At 40.3% G+C, this 27,205-nt stretch overlaps 2 protein-coding genes across 4 annotated transcripts; one reads left to right on the top strand and one right to left on the bottom strand.

The window, feature by feature from the left end:
- Positions 1–250: 250 nt before the first annotated feature.
- On the bottom strand, positions 251–15,616 carry asb7 (ankyrin repeat and SOCS box containing 7). Of its 2 annotated transcripts, none has more exons than XM_030048283.1 (5): positions 15,386–15,616; positions 14,453–14,508; positions 11,401–11,657; positions 9,797–10,402; positions 251–3,333 (listed from the first exon to the last, which is right to left on the bottom strand). In XM_030048283.1, exons 3-5 carry the CDS (start codon positions 11,639–11,641, stop codon positions 3,194–3,196), a joined length of 987 nt encoding a protein of 328 aa, XP_029904143.1. In that variant the 5' UTR covers positions 11,642–11,657; positions 14,453–14,508; positions 15,386–15,616; the 3' UTR covers positions 251–3,193. The 2 variants fall into 2 exon arrangements, with proteins under 2 accessions (XP_029904143.1, XP_029904142.1); XM_030048282.1 differs by having other exon boundaries at positions 11,401–11,654.
- A 541-nt stretch (positions 15,617–16,157) lies between these two features.
- Positions 16,158–25,280, top strand: lins1 (lines homolog 1). 2 transcript variants are annotated; one of them, XM_030075790.1, is made up of 6 exons: positions 16,158–16,676; positions 18,541–18,630; positions 18,763–18,895; positions 19,568–20,170; positions 23,363–23,546; positions 24,364–25,280. In XM_030075790.1, the coding sequence occupies exons 1-6, from the start codon at positions 16,335–16,337 to the stop codon at positions 25,271–25,273; spliced, it is 2,262 nt and encodes a 753-aa protein (XP_029931650.1). In that variant the 5' UTR covers positions 16,158–16,334; the 3' UTR covers positions 25,274–25,280. The 2 variants fall into 2 exon arrangements, with proteins under 2 accessions (XP_029931650.1, XP_029931644.1); XM_030075784.1 differs by having other exon boundaries at positions 23,360–23,546.
- Positions 25,281–27,205: the final 1,925 nt, after the last annotated feature.

Below are 27,205 nucleotides of genomic sequence, written 5' to 3'. Positions count from 1 at the left end.
TTTGGAAAAATGCTTTGCTCATCCCATGGCACAAAGGAAATGGAAAAAGTGAAAATCTGGTGAATAAAGCTGGAGACAATTCATATTAACTGCTGGTTTGAACAAGACAACCTTGACCTGCTGTGAGAACAAAACTCTCTGACTTGACATGCAAGGACTACAGCTAGCTCGATCCTGGACGAGTAGGGATACGTCACGTTCCGTTTAACTGCTCCCAAGAATTTCATCAGACAAAACACAACAAAAAACAAAACGTTAACTTTAGTTTATTCACACATTTTTACATCTGAAAATCTGCATATTATGTACATTCAGTAGTTAATGGTGTGGAAGACTTGCAGCCATTTGATAGCCACATAAGACATGTATGAACTGTTCCCTGACTGTGAGACCAAAGTCTGTTGAGGAACCAATAGGGTTTGGAGAAGGCAGTCGATGTAGGACACATTGTCAAGCACAGACCAAACGCACTCACACGGCAGAGCAGAAAAACGCTGCGCAACAACATGTGCTGTGAAATGTAACTGAAATGAGGTGGAAAATAACCAGACGTTGCAAACTGAAAACCAGCCACCTTGTATTCTTACTCAAATCTTGGAATAATGCACTATCTCAATGCGTGGATTAATGAGCTGACAAACATAGGGCAGCCTTTGTAATTTTAGTATCAAAGTGTGACATTATTAATATTTTAATAGTAATAATACTAGCCAACTTAAGTTAAATGCTGGACCAATGCCAGAACTTCAGGGCATATGCAAAATAAAGAATAAAATAAAATAAAAATTTTACAAATCACATTCTGAAATTAAACATTATCTGAGCCATAAGCATTAAGAACAACTCCAATTTTGTGAAATGAGCATAAACTTGTTGCAGACATGTTGCAGACACAAATAATGTTACATTATTATGTATCATGTAATCATGTAATGTTACATTACATAATTCCATTCCACCATGAAAGGATTATGGAACAACGTTTTCACATGTTTGTCACATGAAAGGTTGGGAAATGGTTGACTTTCAGTGGCGAAAATAACTTTATGGTTAGGCAAGCGATTAATGGTTTGAGTAAGGTTTCAGTCATGCTTAAATATGAAAAATGTTGGGAAATGAACCAAGATTAATTTTCTGTCATTTTAAGGAAAATTATGTCTGTCATGTTCAAGCGTAGAGTTATGTGCATTTAAAGGAACATACCAGTGATTTTCAACATTTGGCCTCTTTACTGCAGGTTACCCACATTTTTCACTGTAAAAAACCATTTTGCAAATCATGCGGGGGTACTAAAGACTTTGCAACATCAACAATCAAAGTCCGTCATTTTTCCATTTTGAATTTTTGGTTCAAAAAGCGTCCTTATACTGTTCTGCTTCTGCGGCTAACAAAGTGGGGACTATTTTCCAGTGGAGGGAATTCCAAGTCATCAAACCACAACAGTGCTGCTGCTTTTAGGAAGACAAACTTTTACTATTTACTTTTATACGACAGCTTACTTTAGGGAAAGATTAGCAGACATGTGAAGTTTATAGATTCTGTGGATATTATGCTAACATGCAAAATCACTGGCATGGTCCTTTAAGATGTTATGCTCATTTCACAAAATTTCATACAACCAGGCGGCACACAAGCATGCAAAGTTCAATCTTAGAAAACGATACCAAAACGTTCAACATCCTCTAAAGGGATCAGAGGATACTGCACTTTGAAAAGTGAATGATTTGACTACACTGAATCTTCTGATATGTTAGGTAGCAATTCAAATTTAAGAAGGGCATTGACATCAATGTTTGCAACTTGAACATAAACAATATATTTATTTTTTTTTACTACGATTTCAAAAACAAAAGCCAAAACAAAAAAAGTATTATTAAGCAAATAATTTGTGTGGACTGGGCATTTTTAGGCCCCAAATCCTACAAGTTCTTATTTTGTTAAACTATCAAAACGAGAAATTCACAGTTTAGCCTCCATGATAGAATTACTTTGAAGAGACTATGCGATTTTTTTTTTTTTTTTTTTTTAAAAAGAAGCACCCACCTTTTATTTCACAAAATCTAATAATAAAAAAAAACACTTGATTCCAAATTCTTCTTGCCAAACTGCATTTTTTTAACTTAAACACAGAAAATAAGAAATACAAGGGTTACACCAAACGAAGCACAATACTTTCCAACAAATTGCTCATTGCTTAAATAAATCTACAAAAATATCTGTTTTACATGTAACATATTTACATTTTGCTTCTGGTGACTGTGTCAGTGATACCCAAGTCATTCCTCATGAATTCCTTGACTCATTTTGCAAGAAAATATGAATAGTTTTTGGAAAACAATTCTAACACTGTGTACTGATTTGCAACAAAAAGGACTGAAAGATGATGGATCTTGCTTTAAAATTAAACACTGCCGTTTCCTTTCCTTGTTCAAAGGACAGTATAAAATTAGCTTCCCAACAACTACTTGCTAAATAAAAAGTATTTAACTTCTGTGTAACGCTCTTGCTTGAGTCATTACAATGTTCCAAAGGCATTTTGTGCAATGTATTCCTGCATACCACCAGAGAAACCCTGTCAGTCTTGTTGCCCTAGTGGAGCTGATCCTCCTGCTGCATCTTTAACAGCTCTTTTAAAACTGACAGGCTTTTTGAACGAGAAGGGAAATTGTCATTTCCCACTTTTTACAATTCTGTGAGAATAAAAACATCACCGCAACTTCTACTGTCAAACAGTCATTTTAATTTAACTTCTCTGTTCTGATGATATTACAAAGAGCAGGGAAAATGAAATAAAAAAAAAAGAAAAGAAAAGAAACCTGACTGGCAATTATGCACATGACAATCCGACCCATCAAGGACAACATCATGCGAAAATCTTTACAGGTAAGAGTGTTACCACGACAAGAAGCACAACTACTGCATTATTCCGTCGCTCATCAGGCATGATTTGACGCTGACATGAGGCGGATCAGTTTCCTCTCCACAGCAACTGCTCCAAGTGTGACAAGGCTGACATGGGGAACGGGAGAAGAGAACCCCATTTTCAATTTGTGGAACTTAACTAACAAATTCTTGAAGCGTGTACAAAACCGACCTGTGTGCCTTTCCTCGAGGCAAGGGACATGGTGATTGCATAGTCTTGAATGAAACCCGAGTGTTCTCTGTTGGCCTCTCCTTGGTGTCAGTGCTGCCGTCACACATTGTCAAACTTGTGTTTTAGGTAGTCTTTCATCACCTTAGCAATGGGTAGATCCTCCAGGAATTTCAAGCTTTGAAGGCCGATGCAGTGACGGATTTTTATCCGACACAAGTCTTGTAGAGTCCTAGGTTGTTCTGAAAGACAGCAACAAAAGAAAACGTGCTCTTTAAACATCTGAGAGGCTGTTCAAGACCTTTACTCATAATGGCTTTCATTCAAAATTTACCAGTGCATATGCTGTAAAGTTTTCTGAGAGCTGTGAACGTATAAAACTGGAAAGATGGCTCAAGATCTGCCCTTTCCACATCACACAGACCAAATTAACCTTTTGTCAGTTCTTACTTTTCATGCTTTTAATTGAAAGGAATGATTTTTTCAATAAATTCAAACATTAAAGACTTATGTGTGTGGTTGATTTAGGATTGCTGGCATTACGCATCTTTTTGTGACCATCGCCACACTTTTGGCCAGCGGGTGTAAAAGGTTAATCAGCTCTTCCTTGACTCATGAGCAAGCTTTCCGTAAAGTTTTGAGCAAATCCGTTCAGAACTTTTTGGCGATATCTTGCTAACAAACAAACAGACAGAATGGGGCAAAAAACAACCCCGGTCCAACTCTGCTGGCAGAGGTAATATAGCCTATAAGGTGGTAACCAGTGGAACCAGTTCCGCAAATGTGTGTCTGTCATGTAAGAACAAAAATACATTTGTAGGGACATTTGCATTATTTGGTAGTATTTCCTTTTTGGCATTCATACATGGGTCAGTTGTACAAATGAGTCATTCACTGTAGCCCTGAGGGACTCAATATGGCACTTAACACAGTGGTGGTGCTGAAAGCAAAACTGTACAAAAGACAAAGACAGCTGTGGTAAAATTCTGATTGGATTACAGTTAAAAAAAAAAAAAAAAAAAAAAAAAAAAAAGATAGCCAGTACTCTTCTGGTGTGGAGTGATACAGGAAGTGCAAAAGTTACCGGAACTTTCTGGATGTTGATAACAGTGATTTGAGCAAAACTATCGTCTGTGTTAGCTGGGGGGAAGTCCAGCTCAAAGGCAGGAGGCTAACAGTTAGCATGTGGAGCATCCAGCCAGTATCCCGCACTTAGTAACAATGAGAGGAAGATAGAGCCACTATTGTCCTACAGAACAGCTGGAGATGAACTGAAATAATATAATTTTTTTTTCAAAATGGGTGTACGATCCCTTTAATCCCAGCCACCCTCTGCTGGTGCAAAATTACCACATTCTGACTATCCGATATGAAGCATTAAAGCTGCAGTGCGCCTCTGCAATTCTGTATCGTCTATTTATTAAATCTAATTTGTTCCTTTTCCAGCCGCATGGTCTTCCAACACCTTTCCTATGTGACTACTCAGCTGTCAAAGTCATTTAGTGTCCACTATGTTATCAGCCGTATGCAAACATTTGCAAAAAATCCCCTTGGTTCCAGGAAGTGATTGGTGTAGGTGTTATCAGTCTGACGGGAGTAAAGTGACTCCATGGACATTTCTCTTCCTCAGCCATGGGAAACACCCACGATGAGAGATAGCTGAACAAACCACAACAAAGCAGCAGGACTCGGTCACCAGAGCCCTGCTTCTCCTCTCACAGTCCTTAAGGCTGAGGACACACTGTGGAAATGAATAGACCCTGTGAGGCAGTATCCTTCACTTATCCTGCAATTGTATGTCCTTATCTTCATTCTATACGGATTCTTCAAGTGAAATTGATTAATTAATATTTCTCCCACCTCAAGAGCTACAGACCATTTTGGGGTCATTTCTGGCAGCAAGAGAAAGCCATTGCTCTGATTGGCTGGCAGTACCGCCCCTTCTCCCCATGCCAGATCCAAAATGATTGGTTGACTCAGCTAAGCCAGCTTTTAACATCGGAAACTCATCACGTTCTGGCTGGTCTGTTTCACACACTCAGTTTTTCCTAAATACAACAAATCAACAAATAGTACAGTTGTCACCTTTTAACTGATCATCCATGAGGGCAAACCCATGCGAGACAGTGGATTATCCATTTCTAAAGATAACCCTCTTTAAAACTCCAAACATTTACATGATCTCCACAACAACTACAACCTAGCGCACATTCAATCCAACCTGAAGGAAACAAAACAACCCTTTTCAATAAAACCCAACAATAAGCCTTTGACACAGAGGCCCTGTTTCCATCTTGCATTAACATGCGTCCTGGGTGATCCGATCACGAGTGGACAGCCTTAAGTACAGGTGTAAATGCACCCAAATGCGTCCTCAATGCGTCTTGAGATCCGATCGCTCTGGCTTCTTTCGGAGGTGGCCTGGGACACTTTTGTCTGCATGGCATTTCAAGTGTAAACAGACATATGTCCCAGGCCGTGTTGAAGGACCACCTACTCAACTGACGTCCCCTGGGACAGCACTGCTCCTGTCTACCTGACGCTTGTTTCACCAAGGCTCCTTTTTCTTTTTTTTTTTTTATACCTTGCCTTGTAATTACTGACATCAAACCCACAACTGTGGAACAGCTCACGCCTGCTTGCACACTCAAGTTCAACTTCATGTTCATGTTTATATCCACTGCAGCTCAGAGCCTGACCCTCTGAAACCTGCTGAAATATTTAAATAATCTGAGCCTGAACTGATGTGATCGGGTGGAGAGTTACAAACTCCAGTGTTCACAGTGCCATGCCATTGTAATAAGGCAAAATTACATTTAATTTAATAACATTAGTAACAGCATACTTTGGTATGTAATGACAGTAATAACTTACAGATGTGAAACTTGAAATAATCCTATAATAGCCTAAGTGATGGCACATATAAATGAGGCTTGAGTGAGCATGTCTCATTTTGTTAAATGCCTGTTACCTCAATATATATATTTAAAAAAAAAAAAATCACAATGCATTTGGTCTTTGCAAACGGAAATGACGCAGGCTATGTGTTTATTTGCATATAGAACAGGGAAGTGAGATCTACTGGCCACTTGTGATGAATGTGAAGACACACCACACACTGCCAGGTATGAACAGGTGTACTTAGAGCTGTCCACTTGTGATTGGATCATCCAGGATGCATATTAATGTAACGTGAAAACAGGGCCTGACAGCAAAAACAGCAGAGCAGCATTTCATTTAAACATACCAGGATGGTTGGAGTGGTGGCCATTTTTATGTGCACCATATAAATCGACTTCTGGGTTGTCATTGAACCTCTGAGGTGACAAGTTTTGCATCGAGGACCCAAGTAGTAGAAAAGCTTACTGCAGCTTGTTATGACCCAGCTCTTAAGCCACAACAAAAATGCAAGACACGATCTCAACTAGTATCTGCTGAAGTTAATGAACGCTTATGCCTTGTCAATTCAAATGTTCACAATTCTTTCAGTGATTTCAGATTCTGCACAGTTCTCAAGCAAGGGTGACACACTTTACAGCCCTCTGACTCTTCACCATAGCAAAAAACTATAATTGGGATTTTATAATTCGATATCAAATATGGAATTGCAATACTTAGAAAATCACAATAACTACAGAATCGCAATACATATCGAATCAGCACCAAAAGTACCGTGAATCGTATTGCACTGGGGAGTCACTGCAAATTCCTATCCCAAAATAACAAACTAGGTCACAGTGTAAAGCTGAAATTACTAAACAGACTGAGACACTGACCAGGGAATGGCAGGGGGCAACTGGCAAGGCATCTTTGCAACAGTAATATCTGTGTAAAAGACTGCCACTAAGGGATTCAAGGATTTGCCAAAGCCACGGGCAAATTCCACTGGTGTAGGCACAATTTAACATGTCTGAGTTAAATCTTGACTGATCTATCAAAGACTAGAGAAATCACACACATGTGACACAATAAATTCTATGTGGACTGTCTTTGTAAATTTTACTTTGCTTGGTGGAGGGCCTTTTGTGTAATGAGAGTTGTATGTAGCCCTACCAGTCTGGCTGCTGCACCCAACATGAGAAAAACCTAAGGGGAGGAACACTGATATGTCTGTAGCAGCCTTCAAAAGAGCTGGGTGCCACTCATCCTGTGTGGGACAGGGCTTTCATGGCTGAAGCAGATGAGTTAATCCACTGAGGTAGTGCTGTAATCAATAACCCAGCAGATATGTGATCTGGCTGATCATTTGGAGTCTCTGAATGGGCTTGTCTGAACCAGTCCAGAGCTCTTTGATATCTTTGATATCAAAGTTCAGGGGGCAGTGGAGGAATGCAGCCATTGTTCCTCCTAAATCATTAGTGCTTCAGGTAATGTACTCTCCTTTTCCCCCCCAACCAGTGATTGTTCTGCGACTGAACACTGGTCATTATAACCTTGTGTTGGCAATGTTCCCTCTTCTCTTTGTACATTTCTGAAGTTTCTCCTCTTCTCAACTTACATTAATAGGTCTATCACTTTTTGTACCAAACGTGGAATCCTTTCCTCCACCCCACCCATTTTAACAGCATTTTTCTTTCTATGGTTAAGGGCACACACTATTCCCTGCGCTATACTACATGCAACACTGGTGTCTATGTACGGGATAATCAATGGGTAGGTATGTGTTAAACTGTAAACTTTGTTGTGCCTTAAAAATGTTAAACGCACACCTAGGAGTTGATTATACTGTGGTCATTTGCCAACAATATTAAACTATATAAAAAAAAATTCCACTGGTGTGTTTTCCTTCTTGGTTGTTAGTTTATCAAGTCAGTAACTCAGCTGTGTTGATAGCCAAAAAAGCTCTGACAGCTATGCTTTTTAATGTTGCTATGGTTAAGAAGTTGGGTAGTGGATGACATTAGAACGATGATTAAACTTGAGCAGAACGACGTGTGCAATACACAGTTTTAACACACACCTGCTGGCCAATCCAGAAAGAGTATTCACCCAGACTGTGGTATAAAAGCGTATATAAAAACAACAATTTAATGCTTTTAAAAAATATTATTGGTGATGTGCCTAATGGGCGTTGTTAGTATGTATTGTATTGTTAGTATATGTGCACCACACATTTCTGGCAGGAGCTGCTTTCTAGGCTCAACACTTTTTGCACTGCTGTTCAACAATCACACAGAGAGAAATCAATCACGGAAAAGGGAGAAATACCAATTTCCTCTAAATAGTAGCCTAAAACGTTCAGATTGCATTACAGCCATATACCATGTTGTGTTTTTGTGTAAGGGCCATGGCCTTGATTAGAGGTGCACTGATAATATTTATTCTAGAGTAAGCAAATTAAACTGTCCCAGTATTGATATTTTAATGAGCTGTACTTTGGTGCAATAAAACTGTTTTCCAGAAGGAGGGAAATACCTCAATTGTGGCGATTTAAAATGCCAGCAATACCAGGCTGATATGTGTCTGGTACTCATGAGTGGAGAGTGGTGCCACCCAGAGGCAGTTAGCATAATACTGGAAGTGAGGCAATCCTGCCTTCTAAATAAGAGCACAAAATTTATTAGTCTCTTTTAGGGAAAAAAAACTGAATAATGTATAATTACATGGTGTAAACAGGATTCAGAAGATAAGTCCAAATGTTGCTACATTTGAAAAACAACCAAGTTCTTGTTTTTATCTGTTTTATTTTTACTTGTCCTAAGGATGCACAATGTGTCTGTTAAATGACTTTGTTTTGGCAATGCTGGAGGGTGTACTTCTCTCACTGCACAGGAGCTAAGCTATTGGCTGTCCACTGCAGCCACGTATTCACCTGAATCTGTTAGCATGCGACTTGCTGCAGTCTTTGTGCAGGACGCACAGGGCTGAAATCCATACTGACCTGCTCATCTGACTGAGGGGAAGTTCAAAAACAGAATTTCACCAAAACTTGTAGTGTTCCTTGAATAAGTCATTTTTATTACTGTAACTGTAACATATGTTGATGAATGAGTTTTAAACTGAAAGTCTGACCAGAAGGCTGACTCACTGATAGATGACCTAACATGTAAACGTTGAAATTACAGTTTGTGAAAAAGAACAATGTGTTTATCTGTATCATTACTTATTATTATTATTATTATTATTGTTGTTGTTGTTGTTGTTGTTGTTAATTTGAGGAACAGCAGTGCAGCAAATTTACAGCGCATTTTTGTCAAATTAATCATCCATCTTGCATTTATTTTATTTGCGGTTGATGTTAGGCAGCATGAATGAATATTAATCAAGTGGTATTCACATGGGTGCTTGTATCAAATGATTTATGTGAAAAAGTATCAATCAGTGGAGCGCATTAAGCATAAAAAATTAATGATATCTAACAATTGTCATAGGAGAAATACATATATTTCTAACCCCAACCATTTAGTGCATGCCCATATTCACGAACACCTCAACCTCTTCTCACCAACTCAGCCTGAGCCCAAACCCCCTCATCTCTCTTGCTCTTCACACCTTCTGTCTTACAGTTTTAAAAATTATGCAGTAGGCAACAGAAAACTCAAATTGGGAGTAGAAAAGCTCAAACTGGGAGCAAAAATTACCTCCAGTTTACCTGCACTAGCTCAAACAATTTCTCTGTAAAATGACTGTAACAAATTCAGTGACAATTGAGAACCTCCCTCTTTTAAGCAAGTGGCTCCTGAAGCCTGTGTGTAGATCACTTACTGGTGACCTCCTGCAGGAAGTCCAGACAGGGCCGGCTGATCCCAGACATGCTAACAGATACAGCCACTGGCGTCTGGCCCTCGTAGTTTCTGGTGTTTGTATCTGCCCCGTAGGTGTAGAGCATCTGGGCACATAGCACGTCATCCCTGAGTGCTGACAGGTGCAGTGGGGTCTGGCCATCCTCTAGACGGCCCAGGTTAGTGTCTGCTCCCCTCTGTAGGAACATGCGGCAGTATGAGTGATTGCCTTTGATGACTGCGTACCGCAGGAGGAAGCCATTTTGAATGTCTATGTTGGCGCTGTGGTCCAAGAGGATCCGTACGCAGCTGGAGCGCTCACGAATGATGGCCAGCTGGAGTGGCGTGGTCCCTTTGTCGCTCAGCGGGTCCACCTCGGCCCTGAATTCGAGGAGGAGGCGTACGAACGAGTCTCGGCCATAGTGGGCGGCCACGTGGAGAGGCGTCCAGCCATCGTTACTTTTGGCGTTGATAATGTCACTGCGGAACTCTGACTCCAGCATGAGCCGGGCGATGCGGGCTCTGCCGTGCATAGCGGCGTAGTGAAGTGCTGTGAAGCCACCTATGAAGTCCTTCACTGTGGGGTCAGCTGTGGTGGTAAGAAAGGAGATCTGAGGTGATCAAGAGACATATAATGAAGGATACACTGAAGGAAAAATATGAATAGGGATAGAATATGAATATGGATATGAATGTTAAGTTTTTGAACTACACTTTAAGTCATGCAAGATATGCTGTTTGGCTGAGACGGAAAATGGCACAATTTGAGGATAAAGGGATTTCTGTGTGGAATATTTCTGAATCAGAGCTAAAAAAAAAAAGGATGTATATTTAGTTTGGAAGTAAGGGGCCACTGGATTTTCATAATTTTTCATCCATGGGAGTGATTTGATTCAAGTACGAAGGAATGAGCTTTTGTTTAACCTTTAAATATAACTTATTATTTTCATTAGGCTCATATGAATTCAAACCCGTCAATAAAGAATAGGTTTATTTGTTATGTTTGATCTAGATGGGCAATTTCTTAACCTTTTTTCTTTTTAAAACTCTGCATTTTCTTGTTATGCTTGGGTTTTCTTTGAATTTTTAACATACATACATTTTTGCCTGGATGTGACTCCTGTAATACAGTCCTAAGGAGTCAGCTGATTAATATGGTGGAAAAATGCAAAATTGGCCCTGCTCTTAAACAGATCCTTCGACAAACAAGCCACGCTGATATACAGTGCCCTCTACATGCAGTTATAAACTCTTGCTATGCAATTACAGGAGACAGGGACCGGGGCTTCAGCCACATTCATACATTTTAACCAGGCACATTATCTACCCATCTTCTCTGCCAGATAAAGATCTCACAGGACAAGTGACATGTCCTTTAGAACCAAATGCTTTCCAACAATCACAGCCTGGCCTGGAGGACAGACATGTGTCTGACTCTTTGTAAAATAATGCCCTCTAGTGTTAGACAGAAAGCTCTGGGTTCAGGTTGCACAGCCATAACATCTTCCTTAAACACCAAAACCTGGTCAAACTGTAGGCAACTTCAGCTTCATGTAGCTGATATAAACTAAAAGCCAAAGCTCTGACCTCCATGCTCCAGAAAGACCCGGACACATCTCTCCTTTCCCTTGGCGGCAGAGAAGTGGAGGAGCGTCCAGCCGTTGGCGTCGCGGATCTTAGGTGAGTATCCTTGCTCCAGCATTCTCCTGACGGTGTACACATCCCCTGCCGCCACTGCAGCCTGGATCTGCAGCTCCTCGTGAAGCTCGGGGTTCCTTCTGCAGTGATGGTTCAGCATCCTGTCACATTTCGTGATGGGAAGGTTCATCTGTACCTAACTTCTACTGGGAGAGAGTGGAGAATACATACATCTTTAGAAACAGAGCAGGTGAACAAAAACCAAAACAAACAAAAGCCAAAATACATTTTCTATACACATCATACGTCCCAGTTTCACTGCTATTTTGTATAAAGAGTTAGAGACTGAGTATAGCAGAATGCAAAATAATCATTCATTTTGAAGCATCATCTATTTGTCAGACAATGATCCATTTTCTATACTGGCTTATTCCTCATCAGGGATGCAAGGAGGCTCAAATCCAAGACCTTTGTTGTGAGGCAACAGTGATGAACATCGAGCCATCTTGTCAAACATGACTAACAAATACAATAAAAAAGACAATCTGCAGTTTAACATTAGTGAGTCACTTGACCCAGAAGTTTATATTTCACAATGATTGAGTGTCAAGAATTTTTGACAGGCAACGTGGCTATTATTAAGATCAAACCTAACTGAAGAAAGGCTCATGGAGCTTTGTTCTCACGGTGCATTGTATCTCAAATGCCAATACATTCATATTGTTTAATTGGCAGCTTTGATAATCTGTCATCCCTTGTCACGTAATTATAAAATGTTGGCTACCTTCACTGATGCTGATATTGATGAAGATCTAGTTAAAACATCAGGCACTGAGTTGGCTCTGAAGGGATAGCAAAATATCTAATCCAATAAAAGTTAACTTTTCAATGCAAAGCACCTCTATGCCCCTTTTCCACCAGAAAAAACCTGGTATGAGCTGTAGGTGAAACTAACTCACTTACTCATAGGGTCAGCTATAGCTATAGGTGGGTAAATCTGCAAAACCAACATGTGCCAGTCAGGTTTTGAAGTGCGCCTAATCGTTCAGAAAGTAAGCTTAATCCCAAATGCATCTAAAATGCAGCTAAAATTGAACTATTAAGTTTACTGCATGCACAGGTGTTCAGTTCTATGATCGGTTTGTTATTTATGCCTCTGCTCATTTTGCTGACATTTTCATTGCCACGCTGGAAGTTCCACTGGAGCTTCATGCCTGTCAATCCACCTCCCAGTGCTTGTATCTCTAGTATCATCACTGCTCCCTGGAGGTGTGTCTTGACCCACCTTAAGAAACAGGGAGACTGCATTCATTCTGATATTTAGATTATTTTATGCAAAATTGCACAGGAACTTCCAGTGGAGAGTTGTGCTTCCTTTGTGCCTCCCACTGCATGTCCTGCAGATGTCAGCATCACAAGTAGACGTTCCCTGGAGGCGTACTCACATGTGGTAATAAAATGTAAAAACTGTGTCCATCTCAAATTTATTGTGCTTTCTATACCAATGGACCAGAAAATTTAAAAGTCTACATTCATGTGTGGTTGGTCTACCGATGGTCATTGAAACACTTTCAAGCGAGGCTGTCAGGCTGCTCCCATAACACTTTGAGTTCTTTGCCCCATTTGGAAAAGTCTTCCAGTGCTCTTTAAAGACCAATTCACACAATATCAATAGACTCAGACTTTTTTAGACAAAGAGAGCAACAAGATGATAAAATAATACAGTACACTAAGTGAAGTGTACAGTGTTTCAGTGTTGTGTTAGGCTGCATTTTATTATTGCTGTTGTACTATCCAAGATTTGAGAGTTCCTAAAAGGCAGTGATGAGTGAAGAATCAATGATTCTGTGTGGAAGAAAGTCTTAATCCCTCTCTAACAAAACCAACCATCAGGACAAATCAGAGGCCTCTCTCTGCATTGAAAGGACTTCATGATGTTTTCTGCACCCAATGATGTCAATAAAAACATTTTAATTAAAAGTTAAATATTTTGCTATCCCTTTAAGTTGAAATGAATATGATTACAGTATCTATAACTTGTGCATGCTCTTTGCTGTATTTTACTTTCTATAGTGTTCATCCTACTTAAAACATGAACAAATAGCTGAATATGAGTGTCTCCAATAAATTTACAAAAACCTTGTTTTTGTAAATGGTTTGGATAATGGTAATGTCCTCCTTCCTGACAAACTGTTTGGAAAAGGAGTAAGACCAGCATTTGCAGGTGTCTTGGTGCAGTTGAGAATACAAATACTAGTGTTCTCATGCTGTTAAACAAACCAAACTAAATGAATGAAACAATCCAACTGAATAAACCAATCCAAACCTGTTGGCTATGACTGTGCCCTTTCTGGACACTAATTCCCAGCAACCTTTACCACTATGACCCTGTGTGCACCTGAGTCTCTGAGTACCGCCCTCGCCAGCTACGTGGGGCCAATTGCTCTCATTTGAAACTGTCAGTTGTCATCTTAGATGCTCAAGAGATGTAAGAAGAACCAGAGATAAGTTACTCCTGACTGTAAGACATTTACGCCTCACTGCTCTGTAGCAGCAAATGATGTCACTGCCAGCTGAAGCATGCTGTCTTCTAAGGGCCGAGCCATTCATACCAACAAGCAGTGAACACGGCAGCATCCAGGGCAAGGGACCTACACACTGTACAGTAAAATAGGTCACTCTAAACCTGCAAACACTTTGAATCTATGTCTCATGTGAGATGCACATTGTGTAAGACATATTTAAAACATATATATATATATATATATATATATATATATATATAATTTTTATAGCCTAAAAAATGCTTTGAGATCCCTAAACAGAACCAACAGTACTGCTAGTGGACAAGCTTGGCCTCTTTCACCGGACAAATCAAACACTCTATGGCTGTATCTGTAACTTTTTGATGACACTAAGATGATTCACAGAAGATTCACAACACAGTGGCTGATTGTGCCAGTTTAAGGTTAAGCAAGTTATCACAACAATCAAAATTCACCTTTCGACAAGCTGGAGAGGCAGGCCTCTCTTGGTCATCCCTCAGTCAGGGCACAGCTGCAAAGGAAAGGGGGGCGAGAGAGACATAAGAAGGCACACTATTTGAGCTCAGACTTTAGTAACTTTTATGCAACAATAAAAAACACCAACACTTCGCAACAAAAACTAGAAAACTACAGACGCTGGCACTGGAAAACAACAATTAGCAATAGCGAGGAATAAGGTAGCCAGTCTATTTAACAGTACGACAAAGTTGACCAAAATTGGGCAGGCATGGCCCTCCATTTGTTATGGTGACAACACATTCATTTTGAGACTAATGCTGTGCTGTTGGGTCAGCAGAGCCTGCTAATGTTACACTGGCTGGGGCTGCAGCCCAGCTAGCAGCCAGTCGTCACTACACCTGAACAGGGGAACTGTAGCAAACTTGAACACACAAACGCCTGTCGTCATACGTGCTATTCTGCAACATTATCTGACATTATTTACCTCTTTAGTTAGCTTAGCCAGATGGAAAAAAAACAATGGACAATGGAGTGGCTTTATTTGCTAACGTTAGCGACCAACGTAAACCACGCCAAAGTCTACCGTAAAGGTAGCTGGGGGAAGTTAAAGACGCCGGAGGAACACACTGAAATGATGCGTTCTCTGCGTAAAACATCCTGAACACAAGTAACGCCATCTCCCATGACAAACTTTAATATACGCTAACTCAGATTGCAGTTAGTCCAGGTTGATAGCTAAGCTTGATTAGCCAGCAAGCTAACTTTACCTAGCGTTACCTAGCTAACGCTGAGTTTTCTTTGCTCGCCGAGTCGAATATATAAAAGCCATAACGCAACGTATGTTACGATACTGAAATGAATTCAACACAGACATATATTTACTGGCAAACACGATTACTTTGTTTGCTATTGTAAAACAAAAGACTTACTTGACAGACGCTAAGCAGACGTTTAGCCAATCAGCTTCCAGACGGGAGGAATTGGAGTTGTCAAAGCAGCATCCTCCCGCCGTTTGTCACGAAAATACTGCATCAAACAGCAATGTTTAGGTCTGAAAATCTCTCTCTAACAATATTGGTCGTCATTTTTGTTGCAACAATAATCATCAGGTTCAACAACAAAGTCAGCCTCTCTGTGAACACATTTTTATCCGCCACAGTCACCTCAGCTGGAATAAATACTAAGACTTCCGGTCAGAGTTCATGTGACTTTCAAAACAAACATCTCAAAAACAGAGATGCAGGCACAGAACTTGCATGGTGTTTTTTTCTATTAGGGAGATTCCAGTGTATTTTTATTTTTTTTTTTTCGAAAAATCATTTTTTCCCATTTTCATTCCGTTTTTTAATTTTTGCTTTGAATTTAGTTTGATTCCAGTTAGTTTCCAGAGTGAGTTTGCTTGTTTCAGTGCAGTTTTTTTATTTTTTATTTTTTTTTATTTTGTAAGGTCTGATTTTTATTATTATTTCAGTTAGCAAAAAAAAATTCCACATCAAGTTTTAGTTAACTATAATAACCTTGGTCCACCTTGGCTTCTTCAGGATGCCATACTGTGCTGCTGAATGACAACTTCAAGCACGAGCCAGCCTTCGTTTTATTTTGAAAGCAAGTAGCCTCACATCCAGTGCACTGTGTTTCACTCTAGGTTTCTTGACGTAACTTGTTATCCCGTAATGCCATATGTTGTGGCGTTACTTCCGTGTATATCACATGGCAAGCCGTCGTACGGAAGGAGCAACGCGATTTTGTTGTTCTTTTCTTCTTTTACAAATTTACACCGCAACATATAGTGGGATTTGAAAATTAGTACCAGTCGTGCAAGAGCCATGTTTTTCACTGGAAGTGCAGGGTTTGTGCGACTGTAGCGACTGCATTACAATGACAAACCACTTTGATTCAGTGTGTGCTGCATACAGATGTCTGCTGAGGGGGTCATGTCCCAGCCAAAGCCCCGGGGACCTGGCAGCTGCAGTAGTGCCAGGGCTGTGCGGTGTGGTGCCTGTGCGGGACAGACACTCGGACTGTCCCTGCCAGTCAAAGGGCAGCTCGGATTCCCAGTCCTGCAGTGTGACCAGCTCTGAGCTGAGCTGCGTGACTCTGACCCTGCTGGACAAAATAAGCTCCAGCCTCATGTCTCAAAGCATGCCTCCAGAAGTCAGCTCCTACCTCATGGAAGTCCACAGGGTGCTCAATCAGGAGATGCATGTCATGGCCAAACTTGTAAGTATTCTAACAGCTACTCCACACCTGGGTTCCTCAGACTTTAGGCTCACTAAGGCCTGGCCTAACTGTAGCCCAGGGCTTAGGTTAGCTTTGATTCACACATGTACTTACTAACCCTGGGCTAACACTATTTTATTATGGGTTTGCATACATAAGACAAAGCAAACAAGGCAATCAAACCAGGTATAAAAGAGTAATACTTACAAAATAAGTACTTACTGAATAAATACATTAAGAAGTACATAAACAGTAGTAATACTCTGATAGTAATAATCACTAATTATAATAAGGCTCCCCCCTCAAGGGACGTAAAGAGAAAAAAAAGTAAAAACAAACAAACAAAACACACACACACACACACACACACACACGAGGGCAACACTCTTGTTAACATTTTGTATGAGGGTATCATTTACCAAGAGGGAAGAGTTATCCTTCATGTCCTTGCTGTAACGCTGGATTCCATATTTTGGAGAACTTCAGATGATTGCCAGTCAGTTTGTATCTGAGTCTTTCTATGTTCAAAATGCCCAACAATTCCCTTAACCAGGTCTCAAACTGGGGGCTGTGTCAGATTTCCATAATTTCAATAAAAGCCTCTCTTGGCAACCATCACTCCATACACCAAAGCTGTGTGAGCACATTGAAAAAAAGTACCCAAATAAAGCAGTTTTGGGGTCAGGGGTTAAATTAATTCTAAAAACACTGGAGTACCACTGGAATAGATGACACCGAAAATAATGGAGCTTTGGACATGTCCAAAATAGTGGGCAAAAATATTTACAAAATGAGATTTTGGGTAAAGAATCATCAGTAATGTGGATATGATGCCCATGCAGGTAGATCAGAAAACAGAACAGCTACAACAAACTAATAAATTCAGAAAGCTACATCCCTTTACTTTAATGCAGCCTTTAAAACCAGGAATAGACTACACTTGTACCATATCACTATATTGTGAGTATTGATATAATATCAATATATTGCCCAGCCCCAGGTAACAGCATGATATGGAAATCTGTCTGAAAGGACTGATGGACTGCCTGAGTCAAACAGCTATGGAAGTTAAAGGGATGAAAAGTATCCATCCCCTCAGTAGTCTCTGATCAGACAGGCTCAGAAAATAGTGTCTGACCTGACTCACATTTTTCATTTAGAGTTCCACTTCTTGCCATCTGATAGGAGATTCAGGGTTCCCCAATGTGGACTTAACCGCTACAAACCTCTATTCCTGTTCTAACACAGTTTATTGGCTTGTGCAATAAGTCATTGCAATATGCCAGTGATTTTTAATCTATGGGTCCTAGAGGGCTGCATCAGCGCATTCTCTTCTCAGTAACAAAGGTCAGGATTTTTACAATCATGCCATGAAGTTACCCAGACCATCTAATGCACTGTCTAAAAACAGCAAGGTTCACTCTCCAAAAACAAAAAAGGCACCACATGGAAAGTTTGGTGATATATATATATTGATTATGGCTTTGTAGCCTGTCAACGACCTGATGCTGTGTTCTTTACCTGGAAAAGTTGGCAGGGGGCAACATCAAATTCACTAGTAATTTAAAAGACTTGTAATGTCCAACATAATCATTTTTTATTGATTTCCTCATATTGAATGCAAGACAATGTTTATAACTGAATGTAGACCAAATATAGAATTCACCAAACTGACGGGTGTAAGTGCTTTGAAAGCTTAACTACTTTTTTGACAACTTGATTTTACTTCATGAAATGAATTGGTGGCTGTCAAGACAAATAGTAGCTCCACATGTTGGAATGCAAAAACTGTGGGAGCCACTATCATCTGTTATTTTTAATTTAAACAGGATAAATGTTGTGTAATAAACCCACTCTTCAACAGGTTCATCAGTTCCGGGCAGAGGACCAGTTGATCTCTCACCTGGCTGCAAAAACTGTATCGACTTATATTGTGTGTGAGCTTCAGATGTCTGTGAGTATCCTTGATGTTTGTGCAGGCCACACCCACAGTGCCTTTACATTCAGTTTCCCTAGAACATTATTCTCATCAGGGTAAAAAAGCTGCTTAACAGGATATAGTATAAGGTTCTCTCTTATTTCACAGGGTACACTGAATCCCGTTTGGCAACAGACGTGTGTGCAAGTGTTTCACAAGCCGTCCCCCTGTAATGAACTGGAGGCCTGCATGTGGTCGCTAACCGATGTCTTAAAAAAGCTTCTCAAGGGCTGCCATGAAGGTAAAACTGATCAATACAATCAAAAAGCCACTGGAAGTCTGTTCATTTCCTGCAGAGCTGAGCGAGCAGGAAAACTCAGCCACTGCAGGGAATCAGATTTCTACTCTTCCTTGTTTTCTTTCTGATGTGAATTTGTTTCATTTGCAGTAGATCATTGGACAATGGACAAAATGGACAGTCACTGAAAACTTCCCAGTTCTCTACACCTACAGAGAGACTTCCTGAAAGACTAGAGAAATAAAAGACAAAGCCTGGAGAATGGTTGCATCCATCATTTGGGTTGATGAGTCTCTGAAGTAATACTGAGTTAGTTTTTCTTTTATTATCAATTAATGCTAGCTACATGAACTAATAAAAATGATGTAACATTTTGAAAGTCAATAACAGAGTAGTGAAAAAACATGATTTACATGTTGCAATGTTGTCATGTAATGAACTCTGGGAAATATGGACAAAATCAAATATCACAATATCTTTGACCAAAAACGTTGATGCTGATGTGGATCACTATTGGTTCTTTTGTAAGATATGGTAAAATTTGGGCATCCACAGACAGACCAAAGAGTTAATTTGCCCCACTGCTTTTGATGCTTCTCTTAAGATTCCAATCTGCCTTTTTGGAGAGCATGTTTTAATCATTTATCTGAACTAGTGCTTCTTTTCTTTTGCCAGAGATCCTAGGGAGGCTTCTTGCAGCTTTTGACCCGAGCCTCAGTGCTTTATACTCAACGTTTCTCCCTCAAGAGAGCACCGAGCTGAGGCAGTGTGAGGTGGATTTCACCAACACGGGGCACTGGGAAACAACTGCCTGCGCCCTCCTGGACCTGCTGGAGGTGCTGACTGCATCCAGGTTGACATGCCCAGCCGGCGTCAGTCTGCAGAGCCAGAGGCTGACCGTCATTCATGCCTCAGCCCTCCTGAGAATGGCCGACTCTTCCCTCAAGTATTTTGTGAAGAAGCGCGTGCTGCTGCTCCTGAAGAACACCCTGCTTCACAAGGCTGGAGAGGACGCGGCCTCAGGAGCGCCGTCGGCCTCGGGCCCGACAGACAAGCTCTTGAGCGCTGATATGATGGCGTTGGCTGACAGCGTATTACAAGCCCTGAGTGCTAATTGGTTGCAGCGTGTGGAAGTGGAGGCTGCAGCTTCCTTCTTTGGCGGAAGCAGCCGAGCACGAGGCGACGGAGGTCAGAAACCAGACTACGTGATGCTCCGAGCCGTCAGCCTGCTTGTTCTCAAAGCGATGGAGTTGAAAATCCTGTCGGCTGGTGGAGCAGGTGATAATCCATCACTAAGTTTGTGTGGTTGAGAGAGATGTGATTCCAGTATACTCAGAGATTGTATTCCCGTCATGTGGGAATTACTCTCTGAAGAAGAAGCAACGACAGGCTTCATGTCTTCAGAACACTTGTAGCATAATTTTGATTGGATTATAAGCATTTTATTGCTTTTGTTCTAATGCTGCGTTCAAAAATAGAATTGCATTCTTGTGCTTTGTAACGTGGATGCAAAAAAGAAGGCTAGCTTTAACCAAGAAGCTTATTTTTCCCCACTGTTTTATTAAAACAACCACAGTGGAGAAGCATTTGGGCACTAAATATTTCAAACATGACTTTATGTTTGAAATTTTTAGCCGTGGCTCACTGAGGAAGGCTGTTATCAGATCAGATTTCTTGCCGTTCACAGAAAACTCCATAGACATTTTGAAACAGGCCAGTTGTGTTACATCTAGAATCCTGATTTACCCAACTTGTTTGTAGGCTTACGACTTGGTGGGGCATTTACGTTCACTTCCTGCTGGGAAGCTGAAATATATGGTGAATCTGACACCACACTAAACAGGCCAAACCGTAGTTTACTTACCTTAGCCCTGAAAACCAGGGACAACTGCAAACAAACAAATCCATTGAAATGTCACATTTTCAAGTTATGAATGAATGAACGAATGCCTTTATTGTCATTCATACCAATGGTACAAATGAAATTAAAATTGCAAAACCTGTGTGGTTAAAAGGCTAACAAAAAAAAAAGTTAACAGCGGCTGTTAAAATTTGGCCATCCACAGATGGACGGAAATGTTAGCTCAAGTTTTGTAATTTTAACTACAACATTTGCCTAACCATAATCATTACGACAAAACTTTTTCTATCTTTAACCAAGTAGTTTTGGTGGCTAACGAGGCAAACAAAGTGGCTAAAGTAGGCATACATGCATTAGCCATGATATGTTTTAGCTCATGTTGAATTCTCGGTCACAAACCAAGAATTCAACAAGTTAGTTGTGTTCTGCTATGGTGTTTTAAGAGTTTAAATCACAAAATGATTATATGATGAAAACTGTTGATTTCCCCAGCACTTTCCCGCAGGTATCTCCTTGTTGGTTATTTCAGAACTCAGGAAGATGGGATTCTATTGCCAAACCCTAAGCAAACACTATTTTATCTCCAGAAAGCAGAGGAGAACTGTTTTTTCACTTCATGACAGTTGAGGTGAACAGTATTTTAAAGTAGGCAGCTCATCTCTACCATCTTTCCCATGTGACTTGAATGCAGCATAAACCTTCTCTGGAAGTGCATGTCCGGCTGACCTTGAGTTGAGTTCAGTCACAACTTTCTGTCCTCTCGTTCTCCTCCTGCACACTGCAAAAACGCAAAATCTTACCAAGATTATTTGTCTTATTTCAAATCAAAAATGTTCATTTCATGAAATGTTGTTTCTAGTCAAAATATTTTCACTTGTTTCAAGCAAATTTTCACTTGAAACAAGAGACAATTGTCTATAAACAAGTTACTTCTGAGGTGATCATGTCTTATTTTAAGTGTAATGAGATATTTTGACTAGTAATAAGACATTTTTGACTTGAAATAAGACAAATAATCTTGGTAAGATTTTGAGTTTTTGCAGTGTAAGCCTGTCTTAGCTCACTTACTGCCTTGTTAAAATATACCAAGCTGATTGGCAGGTCCTCTAGAAACTGTGGCCAAAAGTGTGTGTGGGCATGTAATAGTGCTTTTTGTCCAGGGTGTCTGAAAGGTGTGTAACAAATCTTTTTCACAGCAGCTGTTAGACATGAAGCAGCAGGTAAACACATACGTTCCTAATGACATTAATGAAGATTCTGTCCCATCTAGGTCTAACAGAGTCAGGGTCCTGGTGTTGTCAGTGCTGGCTCACTGCACATACACTGACATGGAACAGAACCTTAATCAATATCATTAGTAACACCTGTATTTCCCTGCTCTTTCATGTCAAAATGGCTGCTGTGTAAAAGGTCTGTGATCAAGCACCACCATCAGTGTTCTCTTGATGCAGAGACTCATCATCACAAAATAACAGAATGCACATTACAGCTCGAGAGGTGCAGACTAGTGATTATAACCAACCACAGATGCAGAGCCAGTCACACACCGTGTGCTGCGACATTAATCACACACGCGGATGTTTTAGTACACTCTGATGAAAGCACACAGTAAATGTCACAGCAGGTAGAGAGATGAGAGTGTGACCAGGCCTTTTTCAAAGTAGTTTAAACGCAAGCGCTGACATTAAACTGAAAAAATACAGTGTTTTTTTCCCTGATTAATAGAGAAAGCCACAGCATCTAGAATGTTTCGCTCTGTAGTCACATAAATTACTGCCATAGCCACGCTAATTGGATGCTAAGAAACATGGTGTTCCCTTTGTGCTGTTGTAATGTGAAGTAGCATTGTATTAGTAATGTAGCTGGACTGCAGTCAATCCAGATATGCTTTGTTACATGCAAAGAAACATGGTATTCCATGTGTACTGCAGTAGTATTGCAGTAACAGTCCTGTAGTTGTCGTAGTCCGGTGCTGCTGTTTGGAAGATTCAAGATTCAGGATTCAAGATTTATTCGTCACATGCATGAATGTACAGGTACAGCAGCAGTGAAATGTAATTGCAACAACTCCAGCACTGCGCAAGAAAAAAAAAAAAAAAAAAAAAAAAAAAAAAAATTATATATATATATATATATATATATATATATATATAATAATAATAATAATAATAATATAATAATAACGATAATAATAATAATAACAACAACAACAACAACAACAACAACAATAATAATAATAATAATAATAATAAAATAAAATACAATAAAAATAAAGATAAAATAGAAAGAATATATGACATTCCTATATACAATGAACAACCTGTATACAATATACAACAATATACAAAAGGTACAAATAAGTAGAGGGTAAGTACAAATGAGTAGCAGCTATCATCTGGAAATGTTTTGACAGGATATAAAGAAACATGGTTTTTGGTTTGCAAACATGTAAGCGGTGGTCACGCTGAGCAGATTGGGGGATTGCTTGATAAGCCTGGACGTTTTGGGCACCCTGTGTTACACCGTTTCCACAGCAGGGGGCAGTCTGTCCTCACATGTTCATCCACAGGATGTCCCAAGTTAACCCACTCTCTGTCTCCTCACAGAAGGTGTGGGCTGCGCTGTGGAAGTGCACGGCTATCTGCTGGCTCTGTCAGGCTTCTTGAGGCAGCGAGGAGTCCCACTGAAGGAGGCCTCCCACCGCTGCTGCTGGTTCAGCCTGCTGTTTGGAGAGCAGGATGACGACATGATGGAGGCGGCCAAGGCTTTGCTCTCCATGTTCCAACACCACAGGTACACAAAGAGCACAGATAAAATGTGTATGATTTGTTAGAATAACATCGGATTATTGCATGGAAAATTGCAAGTATTCAGTGCTTCCTCCAGAGCCGTGTTCCTTGGCAGAGCGTCTCAAAACAGCAGTCAGACCATAATGGGACACTGAGACTCTCCAGGCTGAATTTTCTTCAGGGCAGGGTGACTCACCACATCCTTCTAGTGGTACGGAAAACATTGTCCCCAAGCCTTTAAATTAGTTTACAAAAATATCACTGAAGAATTCAACACAAAAAATAAAAGGGGAAAAAATATAAATTAATTGCGTGCTCTGCAAACTATAAGCTGTGGTGCTGAGGAAAAATGGATTTCTTTGGGTAATTACACGGTAATTTTTCTTGTAATATAATTTCAAATATATGATTAGAATAATTATAAATATAGTTTTCTGGTAACTTTTTGCTGTTCTAAAAATAAAATAATTTTCCAGTAATGTTTTGCTAATAGTCCAGTAATTTTCTAGCAACTGTTTTGGCGAATCTTCTAATAACTTTCTTGTAATTTCTTACTGATTTTTTTTTTTCCTGAATGTTTTTTTTTGTAATGTATTTTTTTTCTTCTAATTTTCAGGTCATGTTTTTGTAATTTTTACTACTGTGTTGTGAATGATCTGATAATTTTCTTTTTTGTCCTATTTTTTTTTAAAATCACCTTTATCCCATGTTTTTGAAAGAAATGAGTTAATTTGCTCAAGATTCTCAGTAGGAGAACCAGACGGCATGTTTTGCAGAGTGAGCAGACTCTGACTGAATTGGGTGCTCATGTGTCCCTGCAGACGATCCTCTGGGTTGCATGGTGTTGCTGCAGCGGAGGCAGCCTGTGCCTCAGGGGGCAACCCTCACTGCCACTTCCTGCTCCTGCTCCACAACATCTCCTTTGACCACAGCATCCTCCTGGACTTCCTGATCTCCAGTGAAACTTGCTTTCTGGAATATTTTGTGCGTTACCTGAAGCACCTCAGAGCCGACTGGGCGGGCTTCACCTTTGCTTGCCAAAGAATAGAGGTTTCAGACCGTCATCATGCACTCACTGCCCTGTGTGATGGTGATGCAGCGCCGCTGTCAGACAAGCATGAGACAGGGACCTGGTTTGGGCAAGACCAGGTCCAATCCAACCTCAGTGTCCAGCCTACAGCTTTGACACCAGCAGGGGATGATTGCAGTTTGACGCGTGGGCTCCGACTTGTAGACTACGGCAGCTCAGAAGAATCGGATATAGAGGACATGGATGTTTCAGAAGATTCACAGGAAACTGGGAGGGGAAACATGGGGCCAGGGCTCTCTGTTTCAGAGGAAGGTAGGTTGAGTGGCTTGGCTGTGAAGCAGGCTACGAGTGGACTGCCAGTATTCACTGCACAGGCAGAATGCAAGCCATCTGACTCAACAGCACGGGCACAGACTGAGCCTAGCTCCGCGCTGGAGAGAGGAACAAGAGGGTTGTATCCGCTGGCATCACAGAGTGGGCAAACATCATGTCCAAACACCACACCTCTGTCAAGACGGATGCCTCACCCGGGCTCTGAAACGTGCACCAGAGCGGTCTTGTGCCTGTCAGAGCTCAGAGAGGTTGTGATGAGACTGCAGATGAAGAAACTCTTCCCGTATAACCCTTTGTCTCTTTTAAAGCTCCTGGCACAAATTGAAACGCTGAACTGTTCTCACAATCCATCAGAAGGTAATAAATGATAAATTCATAGGAGGTTTTGTGTGTTTTCTTGTGATTTCTGAGGCATTATGGCGGCTTAGTGTTTAGCACTGCGGCCTTATAGCCAGATAGATGTGGGAATGATTTCTGCAAGGGACACACGGATGGAGTATTTTTTTTTTTTTTTTTTTTTTTTTTTTGAAGCCAATACCAATGTTCCATATCTTCCCACCCATAACAGCAGATTTCGATACCAATTTGCATTTTGTAAGAATTGGAATACAAATGCTGGTGCAAAAGGTTAAGGTTTTTTTTTTTTTTTTTTTTTTAAAACATAAAAAGACCATGTTGGTTTTACCGTGTTTTTAATTTTACAGTTGAATTAAGTAGCACAATCCTGGAAAAGAGGATAACCCAAACGACAATTTCATGGACAGTTAAATATTGACAACAAAAACAATATTAGACTGATATCTGACTTATATTGTTTTTAAAACACAACATTCAGAGTTGAGGGCACGGTCTCTGCAGATACACACACTAGCACACACTTCTGGTGGCTCGTAAGTAATGATTGAGAGGTAAAAGTTTTTTTTTAGGAAAATCCTGCCTTTAAAGCTGGTGTTGGCCCATAGGGATGGCCTGGCGATGAATTGCTCTGTCATTTCTCATGCTTCCTGTGTGGGTTTGCGTGTTCTCCTTGTTGCTCCAAGTTTCCTCTCACAGTCCAAAGACACGCCTGGAGAGCTGTCCAAGTCGACCATTACTCCACACAATACACAGACATCGACCCTTTTTGTAGGTGTTTTAAGTCCAGCCAACATTTGTGTCAGTGCTCTCCGCCTCTTCTGCTACCCACACGGGCTGTTTGCCTCATAAAACTACTCAGACTACAATGGACATGGAAGCGGAAACCAGAACACTTTTGATACCAAAATCTTGTCCCTTGCCTACAAACTCTATATGTATCTATAGTATATATATATGCAATGACTGTTGATCCTCTGAAAAATGAAGTGACAACATATAAAACTGTCTGTAATTCCTAAAAAATTTCTGCCATATTTTTGTTCAGCCCCTTAAATTAAAGCTGAAAGTCACGTCTTGATTGCTCCATTTCAAATCCACTGTGGTGGTGTACAAGGGCAAAATTATGAATACTGTGTCACTGTCCAAATGCTTGTGGACCTAACTGTATATACTCCATATAAATATATAGAATGTGTTTCTAGAGATTAATGCAAGAGGAGCTTGTGCACACAAATGGAAAAACAAACCATAATGTTCAGATGTGAAGCTTCTATTTTATTTAATTTCTGACCAATAAAATGATGTGTTTTCGTCAGAGAGAACGTTTAAGCATAATCACCAGACTCTCACAGAGGAAGAGGAACATTCCAAATAGATTTTGATTTTCTGTTTATTTGTATAACATCAGTCAAAGGCCCCTTGATGGGCCCTTGAGGTTTAAAATGTTGCCCTTTAAGAAGAATACACAGATCTGAAATTGGTCACAGCTATTCAGATGGCCATGGACAGGTGAGGTGAGATATGTTATAATAAAATTAAACAGTTTTCCATTTTGCTTAGGACCTCCTTGAAGTCCATAAAGGACCTTCTGAAGGTCCCTGGACCACACTTTGAAAAGCGCTGCTTCAGAGTTTCTGAGAGGGCCTGTATGGTGATCCTTTATTAGGAAGTCCTTTTCCAGGTACCCGCTACATGTGGCAGTCAGGTTAATCATTGCTCAGGAGAGAGCGATCAAAGGGTGCCATTGATTTAACACAGGATTTTAGTTCTAGTTCGATCTCTGAGCCCCTCACTGCTCTGTTGGTAAACACACTGAAACTGTAAGTTCATAGAATGTAATTTGTTTTATATCGCTGGTGGGTTGACCGGAGGTCTGTTTATTCCTCTTTTTATTTATCACATCTTATGCACATATTCCATGCCTATTTACATTTTTCCATCCC

Source organism: Myripristis murdjan, chromosome 3 (genome assembly GCF_902150065.1).
Source record: "Myripristis murdjan chromosome 3, fMyrMur1.1, whole genome shotgun sequence".
NCBI lineage: Eukaryota > Metazoa > Chordata > Actinopteri > Holocentriformes > Holocentridae > Myripristis > Myripristis murdjan.
Note: the sequence above shows the minus strand (reverse complement) of the source record. Positions and strands in the feature narration are given on the sequence as shown.